General features: G+C 53.6%; 1 protein-coding gene across 4 annotated transcripts in view; it reads left to right on the top strand.

The window, feature by feature from the left end:
• Nucleotides 1-14,596, top strand: part of Nphp1 (nephrocystin 1) — a 77,389-nt gene that overhangs the window by 35,996 nt on the left and 26,797 nt on the right. For 2 of the 4 annotated variants that reach the window (XM_048810366.1, XM_048810364.1), the window contains exons 17-19: nt 2,773-2,885; nt 5,438-5,511; nt 8,735-8,779. In XM_048810366.1, the coding sequence (XP_048666323.1) occupies nt 2,773-2,885; nt 5,438-5,511; nt 8,735-8,779 (232 nt within the window). Of the gene's footprint in view, nt 1-2,772; nt 2,886-5,437; nt 5,512-8,734; nt 8,780-10,246; nt 10,965-10,993; nt 11,412-14,596 lie in introns of those variants that run through there. The other 2 variants (XM_048810365.1, XM_048810367.1) reach the window with 2 other exon arrangements.

The following is a 14,596-nucleotide window of genomic DNA, read 5'->3' as shown; positions in this document are numbered from 1 at the left end:
GAAGCCAGAGGCCCTAGGCCTTTCCACAGCCGTGGACCATGGGCTGCGGTGTATGTAGGTCAAGGTCAGGGGCTGGATGTGAGCTTTAGAATGTGGCTGCCCTGCCTGAGCACCTGGAGGGGCAAAGGCAGGACTGACCCAACTGGGCATCCTCGCCACCCATCCTGCTACCTGCAGAGAGAAGGGAGCGAGTGTGGCATCTGCAGCCCTCTCCTCTCTTTCCAAGGTGCATCCACCTCCAGCCCCACCTGCCCTGCCTACCAGCTCCACCTTGGCTCAGCCACGTCTCTGCTCACAGGAGACAGGAGGGGTCTTTCCAGGATGCCAGTGAGCACAGAACAGTGGAGCAGCAGCGCCAAGAGCAGTAAGCCCAGTGTCTTTCTCAGAGCCCATCGTCTCCTAGGGCCCTAGCTGCCCCAGCCCACAGCCTTACATGAGTATAGCCTGTGGGTGTCAGGAGACCTTGAAAATGCAGGTGAAGCTGGGCAGACCCGTGCTCCCTGGAGAGAGCTCCAGGGTCCTGCGCAGGGGCCCAGTTCAGTGAGCTGGCTGGGCTGGGACAGGCTAGGGGGAGCTGTCAGCGTGGCAGGGAGCACACAGGTGTCTCAGGCTCCCCAAGGCTTGGCTTTCTGACTCTGGAGCTATTCCAGATCTCACTTAGTGCCCTATATTGTTTAGCCTTCTCTCAGGGTTAAATAGGAATTACCCTTCTCGTTCTGGAGCTCTTGTACAAAGGGTTCAATTTGCAGTGATCAGATTCTCAGCCCCTTAGGGGAGGGGAAGCTCTGAGTTTGAACTCTAAGTTCAGAGCACCAAGAAGCGCTGGCCTGTAGAAGCAAGCTATGTGCACGTGTGTGTGGTGGTGCTGGAAATGGACTTCCCTTTGCCTTTTTGATGCATTCTTTTCCTCTCTTTTAATGCTGTTATATTATTGCTAAAAATAAATAGGATATGGCCTACCTGAGGCCCATTCACCGCAATCACAGCACCTCTGCCACCAGAGACTGCTGGTCCCCATGTGAGGTCAAGAGGATATGTTCTTACTTCTTCAACTCAGCTAACCTTTGGTGACACAGAACTTTCTGGCCATCTTAGGTTTGGAAAAATCAGGAGGTTTCTCTAAAGGAATTAAAAAAAAAAAAAAAAGGTAAGCAGCATTGCCTCATGGAATGGGAAGGTGCCAGAAGGAAAGGCGTGCCCACTGTGGGAGTGCCGTGCCTGCCAGACAGATGAACAGGGAGGTGGGCAGCAAATGAGGGGTTGAGAAGGAAGGAAGGAAGGAGGGCTCCACCCTTCCCCTGCGCAGCACAGCGACCACTGTTACTCAGCAGCAGCTGGAACAAGGGCCACGGGGGCCGTGGGCAGAGCAGCCCCTGGAGTAGCAGCACGACCGCTGGGTGCACACGGGGCACTGAGGCTGCCAGTCTGCGACTCGTAGGTCAGGAGTAGACGTGGGAACCTGAGTGGCTTCGAAGAGGGCCGCGGCTGCTCCCGCTTGGAGGTGGGGGAGGGAGAGCTGGCCTGCACCATGCCTCGATGCCTCTGGACAGTGGGCAAGGTGCTGCTCCAGTTCCCAGGAAGCTTAGGAACGGGGATCCCCTCGCTCAGGCCAGCACAGGGTCACGATCACCGTTTCCTTCCAACCAGCTGGAAGCCTGAACATGGCCCCAAGGATGATTGTTCTAAAACCCTGGAGTTAAGATAGAGGATTAATTTATAAAATCAAGACCTCTTTTATAACTTCTGAGTGTAAAAGTGAGTCTCTTATAGGAAAGCATATAGTTGGATCTCGTTTTGTATACATTCTGACAATCTGTGTCTTTGAATTGGGGGTTTAATCTATTACACTTAAGGTCATTGCTGGTCGGGGCTGGGGAGGGCCTCAGTGGCAGAGCCCATTCCCAGTGTGCCGAGGCCCTGGGTTCCAGCCCCAGCAGCACCAGATAAAGTGGTCGCTGGCAGGCGGGCCTTGCCCTGGGCGGTTGTTCTCTGAGCGTCCTGGAGTTTCTGTCCTGATTTCCCCCTCATGCTTCCCCTGGTGTTGAAGTGATTTTTAGAGTGACACAGTTGGTTCCCTTTCAGTTTCCTTGGTGTCTGTTCTGGAGGTGGTTACCATGGGAGTGGTGGGTCGTATCCTAAAGTCACAACAATTTATTCTAAACCGATACTAACTGAACTTCAGTACTGAGTCCTCTGTCCGCCCCGAGTCCCTGCCCCATCTCGGGCCCTGCACCAGGCCTTCCACGCCACCTTTAACCCACCCAGTTCCTTGAAATGCAGGTAGCAGCTCATTCCACAAACGAGGAAACGAAAGCACAAGGAGAGAAGTTAATTAATCCACAATCAGGAAGTGGCCAAGTCAGGATGCCACAGGCCTGTCCCACCCCCGTGTCCCACCCTGCCCTGACTGATCTGGCATTTCCTCTGCACTCGCAGCCAGGCTTGGCAGCACATGCCCTCTTACAGCCTGTAGCTCCCTAATCCCCTGCTCTCCAGAACATGCAATTGATGACTTTTTACTTGACCTTTGACGTGGGCGTGTAGGCCAGCATGGCGACTCAGAGCTGAGACTCCAAAGTGTCACCTAAAATGCAAGTCGACTGGAGTTTAATGTGACCAGCTGGAGTGGAAGTTTCACCTTTAGGTTGTTAAAATGTTTCCAGTAATGAAGCAAAACTTGCAGCCTATCCTTAGAGTAATTACGGTAAAAAGCCCTGTGGCTGGCCGGCCTAGGGGCTGTTTAGTGACTGCCTCTTTGTTCTTCCGTAACAGCCTGCTGCCAGAAACACTGATTGGAGGGATGTGCTACGTCCACCTGCTGATATTTTATCGACAAATTCTTGGAGATGTGCTCCTCAGGGACAGGATGAGCCTGCAAAGTGCTGGTAAGGGGCCTGCGTGGTTTCCTGTGCTCCTGAGTGTGTGTGACCCGTGCCACCCTCTGTCTTCTGCCTGTAAATGTGACATTGGGAACACCATATTAGAAGTGCACCTGGCCCTTCCTTTGTGGGACTCCTTCAGAACACTGAACTTCGTGAGCTCAAGTGCATGTAAATTCTTCCACATATTCTCATTTTAAATTCCAGAGGTTGGAGATCCTAAAACACAGATATAATCATATTTTCTCTTTCTGTTTCTGAATCATTTGTTTTTGTTCCATAAGTTCTCCCCGCATCTTTGGGGGATGAAAGCAGAATCACCCCAAATAGCTGGTTCTTAATGCATGAAGTGTAAGTGCCAGTGCAATAAAACCAGCGCATCCAGTAAGGAGTGTTCTGGGTTCTAGGCGCTAGTTTTACTTACAGCTTCTTTAAGTTTGAATTTTTTCCAAGTCCAATAATTTTAGGAAATCAAGTTTCTTACATGAATGAATTGACAATGAGAGAGAAATGTGTTACCAGAATTGCCTCTAAAAAGAAAAATAGTTTAAATTTATTGGATAGCCTTTGAACTCATTAATAAACGAGTAAGCAGATGTGTCCTGTCCCATGTGCCAGACGTGGTGCTGGCCCTGGTGAGTGACAGAGGCATGGCTGCCTCTCAACCCAGCAGTGCAGGGGTGAGCCTTTCCGCCTCCACAGGAAGTGCTCTGGAGGAAGGAAGCGTGGAGAGGAGATCAACAGGGTCCCTTCTGGGGAGAGGGGTGGCGTACCTGAAGGCCCAGGCAGAAAAGCTGCAGGAGCTGAAGGGACACCAGGGAAGGCAGGCCAGAGGGGACAGGAGAGTGAGTGAAAGAGCAGCCCGACTCCTGTTAGACAGAGTCCACACCCAGGGACTTACCACCTGGTACCTGGCAGCTCAAAGTCAGCAGCCATTTTTTTAAAATATTTATTTATTTATTTTAGGTGTAGATGGACACAACACAATGCCTTTATTTTTATGTAGTGCTGAGGATCAAACCCGGGTCCCGCCCGAACGAGGCGAGCGCTCAACCCCTGAGCCACAATCCTAGCCCCAGCAGCCATTTTTAAGCAAGGCCATACGCTAAGGGAGGATCATTAAGCCTGTTGAGTTTATTTTAATGACTCTAGAAAAACTTCACAAGTGACACAACTTCTTTTTGTTTTTGTTTTTGTTTTTTTTTTTTTTTAATATTTATTTTTTTTTTAGTTTTCAGTGGACACAACATCTTTGTTTGTATGTGGTGCTGAGGATCGAACCCGGGCCGCACGCATGCCAGGCGAGCGTGCTACCGCTTGAGCCACATCCCCAGCCCTGTTTTTGTTTTTTGATACTACCACTGAGCCACATCCCCAGCCCTTCTTATTTTTTATTTACAGACAGGGTCTTGCTAAATTGCTTAGGGCCTTGCTAAGTTGCTGAGGGTGGCTTTGAACTTGCGGTCCTCCTGCCTTGGCCTCCCTGGTTGCTGGGATTACAGGCATGGGCCACCACACCCAGTGTGACATGACCCTCCTGCGGGTGAGAATATCACTCAAGATGGCTGACTGCATTTGATCATCAGAGTAAGCATAATAAGATCAAGAGGAGGGGTTTTTCTTTAGTGAGAACATAAAATTATAGAATAGATTTGCCCTTTCAGAAGCCCCTCTGTGTATCAAGTCTCACTGCAGCAATGGTGTTAAGAGGTGGGACCTGGAGAAGTGACTGGGGGAAAGTGCCTCTCGTATGAAGGGCCTAGGTGCCCTTAGAGGAGCTGGCGCAAGGAATGTGCCTTCCCCGCCCTCCTGCCATCCCCACGTGGGCCCCAGCATTCCTCTTCTTCAGGGGAGCGACACAGTAAGAAGCCGGATACTAGCTGCTGGTGCCTTGGCGGTGGACCCCAAGGACTCCTCCTCCAGAGCTGTCGGAGGTGACCTGCTACTGCTGCAAGAGTCGCCGGGCTCAGGCACCAGACAGCAGCAGGGACATTAGGCCACAGTGTATGGGGCCTTGGCCAGCTGCCTCCTGTGCCACCCTCCTGTGGGCCATCGGTGCTGTGGTGCTGTCCTACGCGTCCGTAGCCGTGGGGCCAGGCCCTCCAGTTCTGGATCCTTCCAGTTTCACCCACCACCACCCACTGGCACCTACCCAAGGCTGGGGTCCTTCCCAAGGGCTGGAGTCACCCTGAGCAGCGGCTCCCCCTCCTTCCCCTGCATTTCCTGGCTCCTGCCCGCCCTCCGGGAGCAAGGCTACCTAACTGGAAGTTCCTCTTGCCAGGCCACCCTCATAGGAGGAAGGGGTGGAAATGTGAAAGAAACCCCAGGAGAAGAAATAAACTTCCCAGCCTCCCTGTTGAGAGCCCAGTGACCCGCACCCTAGCAGGAATCGCTTTAAACTCCCTGAAACAGGACAAGGGGGTCGGGGGCACCGCCTTGAGCCTCCTGGAAGTCAAGGTGTGTGGGGGTGTTAACGACTCATTTGGCCCAATCATTTAATGTGAGTGTTTTTAGATGCAGGGCAGAGAGGTGCATTGACTCTGTGCTGTGTCTTTCAGATCTGATTAGTCACCCCATGCTGGCCACCTTCCCCCAGCTCCTGGAGCAGCCCGACGTGATGGACGCCCTCAGGGTGAGTAGACGGTGCCCATGCACCTGCTGGCTTCGCTTTAGTGAGCTCTGTCACCCAGGTCTGTCACCTGTTCAGTAGATGGCATTTCCTAGGACTGTTCCGCTGTCAGGGTACAAGCTCTTGCCAGGCCGCCCCCCCTGACCCAGCAGCACGAGGTACCTATGGTCCCTGTGGCATTTTTGTGCCTGCTTCTTTCTGGGCTTAACATGACCACCAGTGACATCCTAAAAGCGGAAACCCATCAGCTGAGTTCTCAGAGGCGAGTCAGGGCACGCAGCGCTCCTGAGGGCCAGTCCACACGGGTTGCTGCGTCTAGAACAGCAGGGACGTTAGGCCAGAGCACGCGACATCTCCAGTGTCCAGTGGCTTTGGCCTTAAGAGATGGCGGGTCCCCATGGCTCAAGCTAATATTCAGGATTAAAAAACATTAGAGGACCCATGTTCATGCTATGTGCGTGCCCAGAGCAGGACGGTGCCCTGGGCCGTGGCAACTTAAAGAAGGCAGCAGTGCTTCATTAAGGAGCTCTGGGCTGGGCCAGCGAGGATTTCAACTCATGAGGGCAGGTGAAGACGCTGAGCAGACATTCCAGGCAAGAAGGAATCAGTGGAGAGTGTTCTAAAAGAGAGCCGTTTTCTGGTTTGGCACAGTGGGTGCAGGCCAGGGAGCGACGGAGCGTGGGCAAGGTCGCGGACCCAGTGTGGAGGGCACAGGCACAGGGAGTGGTTCCCGCCAGGCTTGTGCTGCAGGTGGGCTCCTCCTCAGCCCATGTGCAGGAAGGAGCGGCCGGGCTCTGGGGACTCAGTGGCTAGGAGGGTGGTCAGAGGGCCTGACAGCAAAGGTGGAAGGCCTCGGTCGTCCCTGGAGATCTCCGGACCTGCAGTTGACTGCATGCTGGCTTGACTGGAATGGGGGAATAAGAAGATTCTCTTTGGACCTTTTTCAGCAAAAAGGTCATGGCCGTGGCCACTTGCATGGTTCCCTGGGGCTGTACTGAACGGTGCAGTGTTGGTCTTGCTTCCCTCTGAAGTCACTAGCGCAGGGCAGCTGTTCACTGAGGGCAGGGCCTTTTTGCCACAGGAACGTCTCTGTTAGGGGGACCGCAGGGCCAGGCTAACCGACGGCTGTGTGTCCTTGAGAAGCAGGTGGCTTAGAAACGTGCAGTGACCTGACTGGCCCCGGAGTTCATCAGGGCCAAGCAGGGCTGTCACCGAGGGCCAGCTGGGTGCAGCCAGTTAGGCCACAGGCTGGGCCACGGAGCACACACAGAGAAAGCCGTTCAGTCTGTTGCGACATGAAGGAAAAACACCTCGTTTGGGACAAGCTGGGTACGTGTGGGTGGTGTATCCACGGAGAGAGCTGCATGCGTGTGTGCACGTTCGTGTGCCGGTGTGGGTACATGTGGTTACGTGTTACTTACACATGGGGGAAGTCTGTGAGAACATCTGGAAGATGATGCTCCAGGAAACTACCAGTGATGGCCTCTGGGTCATGGGTCATTTTAATCTGTATTGTCTTAATTTTTCCATAGTGAATCTTTGTCTGATAAATAATAGAAATGGCAGAGTGTTTGCACCACACTCTCCAGCCTTCTGCCCTGGCCTGTTGTGTAACAGGACAAGCAAGGCTTCGCCAGCCGCCCACACGGGCCTGGGCTGGCTTCTCACTCATGGACCCTGCCCAGCTTGGGTCAGCGAAGACCCTGCTCCATGGTCCCCCGAGAGTGTGGGCTGGCAGAGGCCCACTCTGAGGGCATCATCCAGAACTAGAACAAGCAGCCTCCTCTGCTGCCCATTGTCCCTGCAGGAACAGGGAGGGGACTGAGGGAGGTTTGTCCGTGGGATCTCCACAGCCTTCGCCCTGAGGGTGCCTGGGCCAGCACTAGTTCTGTGGGCCACCGACTTGAAGAGAGCCGGGGGCAGGGGCTTCTGTCTGCTGCAGAGAGGAAGAAGGGGCCTGGTGCAGAGCAGGGCTGTGGGAAAGAGCTGACCACTGGCTGCTGCTCAGTGAAAGATGGCGCAGGATGTCACCAACAATAGGCAGAGTTTACCGCAGAGTCGGTCTAAAGCTGCTCAGTGATATTCACATTAAGCCATATTGTCTTCAGATTTACATGATGAAGTGCGTGCACCTCTTGATGTATTTAAATAAGTGCAGTTTTGTTATGGGTTTTTTTTTTTTTTTTTGAGATGGGGTCTCACTAAGTTGCTTAGGGCCTCACTAAACTGCCGAGGCTGGCCTCAAACTTGCAATCCTCTTGCCTCAGCCTCCTGAGTCCTGGGATTACAGCTGTGCACCACCATGCTCAGCATGTGATTAGCTTTTAATAATAAGAATGGTGCCTGGCCTGATTAGTAAAGTATTCTGGCACTTTAAGGGGCCTCTTCAGGCCTTTGAGGACCTCCAGGCAATGGTGAATAGTCAGTAGTGTGGGGAACCATGGTCCAATGAGGCAGTGAAAATTGAACACTCCAGAACCTTCTCACAGTGGCTTCATCTGTGATCACCTCTGCCGTGTGGGTCTGGTACCTGGTGATTGGCAGCCTCTCTGTCATAGAGACTCTCTTTCCTGGCACCCGTGTCCATGAGCACCCCAGAGTCTCCCTCCTGAGAATGGGGTGCGGCCTGCAGGTGTACCACAAACCAGGCCCCAGCAGGGGAAGCCTCCTGCACCCAGGGCAGGAGGCAGCCCTGAGGCTGGCCGTGCTCCATCCAGGCTCACCAGCTGCCAGGACCAGGGCTGGGAACTCCAGTCCATACCCCATGGGATCAGTTACCCCGGGGTTTCTTATTTCTCTAAAGGAGCTTTTGTGAAGCCTGTGGGCAGGCTGGGAATATTGCAGAACTGCTTCACTCTATCTCCCCCATCCATGGGCATCGCATGGCAGCAGGATTGTCGGGGACTGTGGCATCTGGCAGTGTTTTCTTGATGATGTCTTACCTTGGAAGCTCAATGCTAGCTCACAGCCCTAGCCTGTGGCAGTGCAGACCGCACGGCTTGTGGCTGCTGCTGGTTCTCTTAAGTTGGTTCTGACTTATAAGAACTGAGCTCCTGGGGCACCTTGCACACCTCTGCCGTGTGGGTCTGGTACCTGGTGATTGGCAGCAGGTGTGTCATTTGGTCACTCTGTGCCATTCCCAACCCTGCCCGCAGGTTCCCTCAGAGACAAGCTGCAGAAGTGCTGCAGGGACACGGGACTGACCTCTTTCTGTTTGCTTTTCTAGAGTTCGTGGGCTGAGAGAGAAAGCATGTTGAAAAGATCGGAGAAGGTAATGTGGTTTTCACACTGACTTCGTATTTGCAGCGCTGTTGTTTGCATTCAAGTAATGCCTCCTCTTTTTTTTCCTATATTTGGTTAGTTGTCAGTAGACTTCATTTATTTGTATGTGCTGCTGAGGATTGCCGCAGTCTGGCTGGGCACAAAATCACGAGCCACTCAAGCAGGAACAAACTTTATTTTTTGAAACTGCCGCCAATGTCCAGTACGCGCCCAGGAAGATTTCCGATCCACACACGCGGCCTCCTCCCGGCACCGCCAGAGAGAGTTCCTCCCCCGGAACTCCCTCCTACTGTACTTCCCCAACCAATGGGAACTCTCCAGGAGTCCCGTAGCAGGCCAAGGTGAACAGCAGGAGTCCAATATCCATATGAATGCAGATCTTAACATAATCATATCATCTCAATGGCTAGCTGGCGTCACCTTTCAACCAAAAATGCCATGCATCATATACTTGGCTCTTAGCAGAGGATGGGACCCAGTGCCTCACGAATGCCAGGCAAGCGCTCTGCCACTGAGCCCCGCCCAGCCCCATAATGGTTCTTCTCCAGCCAGGTGGCCACAGTGGTGCTTGCTGTCCGTCAGGGAAACTGTGTCACTGTGGTCACAGTGCACATTCCAAGAAGAGTGTGCATGATCGGGTCTGAATGTGCAAAGGCATCTCAGGTCACTGAGTCTCATTGAAATGAAGGAGTTTCTGAACCAGCCCTTCTGGCTGGCTCTCCAATGTTCCTTACTTTTAAAAATTCCTGTAGCTCTCAATACCCATAGCAGAGAAAGAGAAGGAGAAACCAGCCTAAACTGTGTCACGTATCGGAAATAGTACTTGCTCTGCCTTCTGTTGAGTGGTAATCAGCACATGGAACTTGCAGTGGACAGTGGACCGTGGTGGGGTTTGACTTCTGTAATCCAGGATTTGGCAGCATTTTTCTTTGGGGGATTGGATGGAACCCAGGGACTTAACCACTGAGCATATCCCCAGCCCTTTTTATTTTTATTTTATTTTTTTTTTAAAGAGAGAGAGAGAGTTTTTTAATATTTATTTTTTAGTTTTCGGCAGACACATCATCTTTTATTTATATGTGGTGCTGAGGATTGAACCCGGGCCGCACGCATGCCAGACAAGCGCACTACCGCTTGAGCCACGCCCCCAGCCCTTTTTATTTAGAGACAGGATTTCACTTAAGTCCTTAGGGCCTCGCCAAGTTGCTGAGGCTGGCCTCAAACTCGTGATCCTCCTGCCTCAGCCTCCCAAGCCACTGAGGTTACAAGTGTGCACTGCTGCACCTGGCAACAAACTTTGTGTAAATGGCCAGATAGTAAATATTTCTGGCTTTGTAGGTGTCATAGCCTCTGTCAGGACTGCTCAACTCTGGGTGGGGGTGAAGCTCATTTGTAGAGCACTCACTTAGCATGTGTGAGGCCCTGGACTCAAAGCAGCTGCTCCGTTGTGCTGCAGAAGTGGCCGCAGACAGGGCACATGTGGCTGAGTTCCCTGTGTCCCTGTGAAGAGCGAGAAGGATGCTCAGAACTGCAGTCCGCGGCGGCCAGTTCCTGAATGGAGGCGGTGGTCACCTGCAAGGAACGAGGGATAAAGACACACTAATGCCCCTAAACTCAGGGGTCGGGGTCGAGACACTGTCCTGAGTCCCACAGGACTACCCCAGTGCTCGCATGGGCACAGCTGGGGACACATTGTGGGCTCTGCTGCATGTGAAAGCTCTGCCCTGGGCCTGCTGGGCCCTCTGAGACCCACCCGCAGCCAGTGCTGGTACGCATCACTCTTGTCATTGGGAGCTTTTGACACCCTCAGGACCGAGGACCCCCACCCCACCCAGGCGTGGCTGCAAATCTTGTCCTGGGGTCTCCTTTCTCTGGACCCCATGCAGGACACAGCCGTCCCCATGGCGTGACCATGGCTCTGATAGGCTGTGGCGGAGCCGAGTCGATAGCTGGCTTTGCTGTGTTTGGTTGTCTGGCCTGGACCATGCCCTGTCACCCATCCGACCGCAGCACCCTGGTCTCCGGAACCCTGGAGGCTCGGGCAGGGCCAAGCTCCCCTTCTTGCCCACCCTGCTCCCGCCCCAGGCGGCTGTACCCCCTGCTGGGCCCCAGGGTACCCTCCACCCCGCCCCCAGGTGGCTGTCGTGCCTCAGGTGCAGCGAGTGGGCTGTCCTGGTCACTTGTGGTTTTGGCATTTTCCCAGAGAGACCCCGAGTGCCTGAAGGCCACCTTCCTCCTGGTCTACCACGACTGCGCATGGCCGCTCCTATGCTCCACGCTGCTGCCCCCGCTGCACTGGGCAGAAGAGGAGAGCGAGGGGGCTCGCTGGAGGGCCATTGCTGACTTCCTCAAGCAGAACCAGGAGCACGGGGGCGCCCTGCGCGCTCTCCTGTCCCCAGATGGGGCCCACCAGCCCTTTGACCTCTCAGAGCAGGCCTATGACTTCCTGGGCGAGGTAAGGAAGCTGTCGGCCTGACCCAGCGGCCCGGCCCCTGCTCCAGAGCCAAAGGCAGCTGCCCATGGGATCGGGTCTCACCCCCTTTTTGGGTACAGATTGTGTTTTTTAAGAAATGGTTATATAATTTGAGTAGGTTTTAAAACAATAAATTTTATAAGAAATACTGTCGCATCTAAATTTGAAGACTTTAAAAAAAAATAAGTTGGCAATGTCAGTTTCTATAAAAGCAAGATTTTATCAAAAACTAAATTAATGACCATTTAAAAAAGTGAAGGGACAGTGCACTGGATAGGAGAAGGTATTTCCAAGCCACATATCTGATAAGAGTTTAGGATCCAGAATACATAAAATGTATGATCGTTGCTACTAAAATTTTTGTTGTTTGAGAAATTAAGTGTATTTAAGCACTTAATTCTGTCTGATATTTGAATGTTATTTATTCCTAATTAGATACAAAAGCAGAATCGTTTTTTTCCTTTTCAAGTCAGCATAGTAAGTGCTCTGTCAAAAAACAAGAAAAAATCCTTCCAGCCTGGTCCCTTTAGAGAACAGAGAGGAGTTCATCCCATCTTGTTGCGTTTTGAGTGAAATTGTGACTTCTGGTGGAAGGTCCCTAGCCTTTGCTGTTAGAAGCAGGCAGTAGCAGCTGGCATTAGCTGAGTACCTACTGTGTGCCTAGCGCTTGGGTTAACCTGCCAGTTCTCCCCACTGCTACTGAAGTAACAAGCCAGGCAGAATAAACAGTTTGCTCAGGTCAGAGCTGGCAAATGTCACAGCTGACACTCAAGGGAAGACACCATGGTAAGTTTCTTCTGCCTACCATGTTCTGCCTCATCCATGCAAACCTTTAAGAAACATGAGTACAAATAAAATTTGAGAGAGCTATTTGAAGAAAAGTGTGAATGAATTAGAAAAAAATTAACTTAAACTCTTAGAAGTACCTATGAGGTACTTGTGTTTTGGCAGCATGCCATCTTAAAAGAGGCTTTTTTAGAGGTTTATCATATTATGAAACTTCTGGATTACATCTTAGTTAACTTACTCAAAGCCCTTAACCTAGACTTGGTCCTTTTATGGGTTCATTTCTGTTACTATAACAGAATACCTGAGGCTAGAGACTTATGAAGAAAAGAGTTTTATTTAGCTCACAGCTCTGGAGGTTCAAGAGCACAGCACTAGTACCAGCTGGGCTCTGGTGAGGGCCTCACAGCAGATGGCATCACAACAGCAGGAGCTAATGCATGAGAGAGGGTGCCAGGTGAGAAGTGAGCCCCCGGGTGGGGAACCACGCACTCTCTCGAGAACTAACTCGGGCCCCACAAGAGCCACCTGCTGCCAGCAGGCCTCACCCGCTCTTCACATGGCCCCGGGGACCAGGCTTCCAACCCCTGAAATTTGGGGGACTCACATTCAAATCAGAGCAGCCTTTAACTTCAGAAGTTAGCCTGGCATGAAGGGACCCCAGCGGCGGCTGCCAGGTGAGAACTTGGCCCGGAGAGCTTCCACTTATCCCCAGGAGCTGGGTTCCAGGGTGTGCCCCTCTGTGTCCCCTTCTGCCCTCGGTGACATGTGGATGACACGTAAGAGGCAGGAAGACCCTCTCCTTGCCCATCATGAAGCAGCCTGAGTGGACCCTTCCCAGTGGCACCTCTGCTGAGGTGGCGAGCCCCCAAGGGACTGGTTCCTGCCCTGTCACCCAGTCACCTTAGTCCCCGAAGGCCTGTTCTCGGAGGAACCCAAGACTTTCCCCTGCCCCACTGGGAACGTCGCTCACTGTGGGATCTACTTCCTAAGTCCCACCTTTTTATTTTTTAAGCATTGGCCTGTTCTTGGCCGGAAGCCAGGTAGGCTTGGGGTGGAGCGCTGGCAGGAGCAGGAGAAGAACTGGTCCAGGGTCCCCACTGCCTCCCTGCTCATCTGAGGAGGTGTCAGGAGTCAGCTTCGAGTTTCTGAAGCACAGGGACAGGAGAGGGGCCAGAAAGTGAGGGGCACAGGAGTCAGCCTGGCTGGCGGGGACAGGGCGGGGACAGGCCCAGGGCTGGGCGGCTGCTGCTGAGGGCCGTTGCCTCTTCAGGCAGCACGATATATATATATATATATTTTTTTTTTCCCAGCAAAACCTCTCTGAGTTTTTAAATGCCACTTTTGAGCTTTCACAACAGGAAGGGGTTGTCAGGGCGCCAGAGACATCCTGGCCAGGAGCCCGGGGTCCTGTGGGGAGCACTCCTTAGCAACACACTAGCCACAGTGGGCGACTGCACGTCCTGCCTGTCCTCCCAGTCCTCCAGGCCCTGAAGCCAGGGACCCCACACCAGAACCACATCCCTCTCCATCTCCTGACCTCCCAGCGTTGGTCGGGTCTGCTGGAGGTGAGAGTCACGGCTGTGCCCCTGTTTGGATGCCTGGGACAAATGCCAGGGCAGAGGTACATCCAAAACCATTTGATGGCACCCGCAGCTTGGCCTCGCCATCCAGTGCAGTGAGAAGCCCCCCTGCTCCCACGGGCTCCAGCAGTGTCCCCTGCCAGCAGCAGTGTGTGCGACCTCTGCTGGGACTGGCTCTGCTTCCTTTGCACAGAGCATCCCCGGCCGGCCAGAGGGTGTTCAGGGCAAGGAGGTGGTCAGAGCTGGCGGTCACCTCGCTGCCTGCTGTGGGCGCCATTTCTCAGAGCTGGCGGGAACAGGACCGCCCTTGGCACTGCGCTCTGGGGCTTCTAACAGTTCACTCCTCGACTCCACACGTGGCCACGTCACAGGCCCTGGGCTCCAGGCACAGCACAGGCACCAGGGGACAGCAGTTGCCCACGGCAACTGGAGGCAAGGGTACTCATGGCTGGGTGGTCCTGGCCTTGTGTTTTGTTGGTGTCATATTTAAACCCACCAATCCTGTGGCCTGGGAGGTTCCCGGCCTCATGGTGGCGAAGTCAGGGGCGAGGACACAGGTGTCCTTCCCCTCCTACCCCCCCCCACAGCTCCCTCACTGGCTCTCAGGGTCCAGGTGACTCTGCAGCTCTCGGAATCCAGTCGCGGGGCCCATGTGATTTGCCACGGGAACCAGATGGGCGTGGGCAAGGGCTGGGCATGGACATAGGAAAGCGGAGGGTGGACCCACGGGCCATGGAGGCCTGGGTGGCTGGTCAGCACTGCTGGCTGACCCCTGGCCTGCAGGCCTGCGAGCAGCAGGAGAGCCCAGAGATCACCAGTGGACTCCAGCAGCTCAGGTCCTGTCCCGTTTTGAGGACAGGGTGGACCTTAACCAGCCGCTCCTGTGGGACTCTGCCAGCAGCCAGTGCTTCAGAACTTTGTCCTCGCAGAGCCACACCGAGCTCCTCTGGAGGGGGGGGGGGGT

The sequence above is a fragment of the Marmota marmota genome, unplaced genomic scaffold (genome assembly GCF_001458135.2).
Source record: "Marmota marmota marmota unplaced genomic scaffold, marMar, whole genome shotgun sequence".
NCBI lineage: Eukaryota > Metazoa > Chordata > Mammalia > Rodentia > Sciuridae > Marmota > Marmota marmota.
This window is presented reverse-complemented; position numbering and strand designations above follow the sequence as displayed.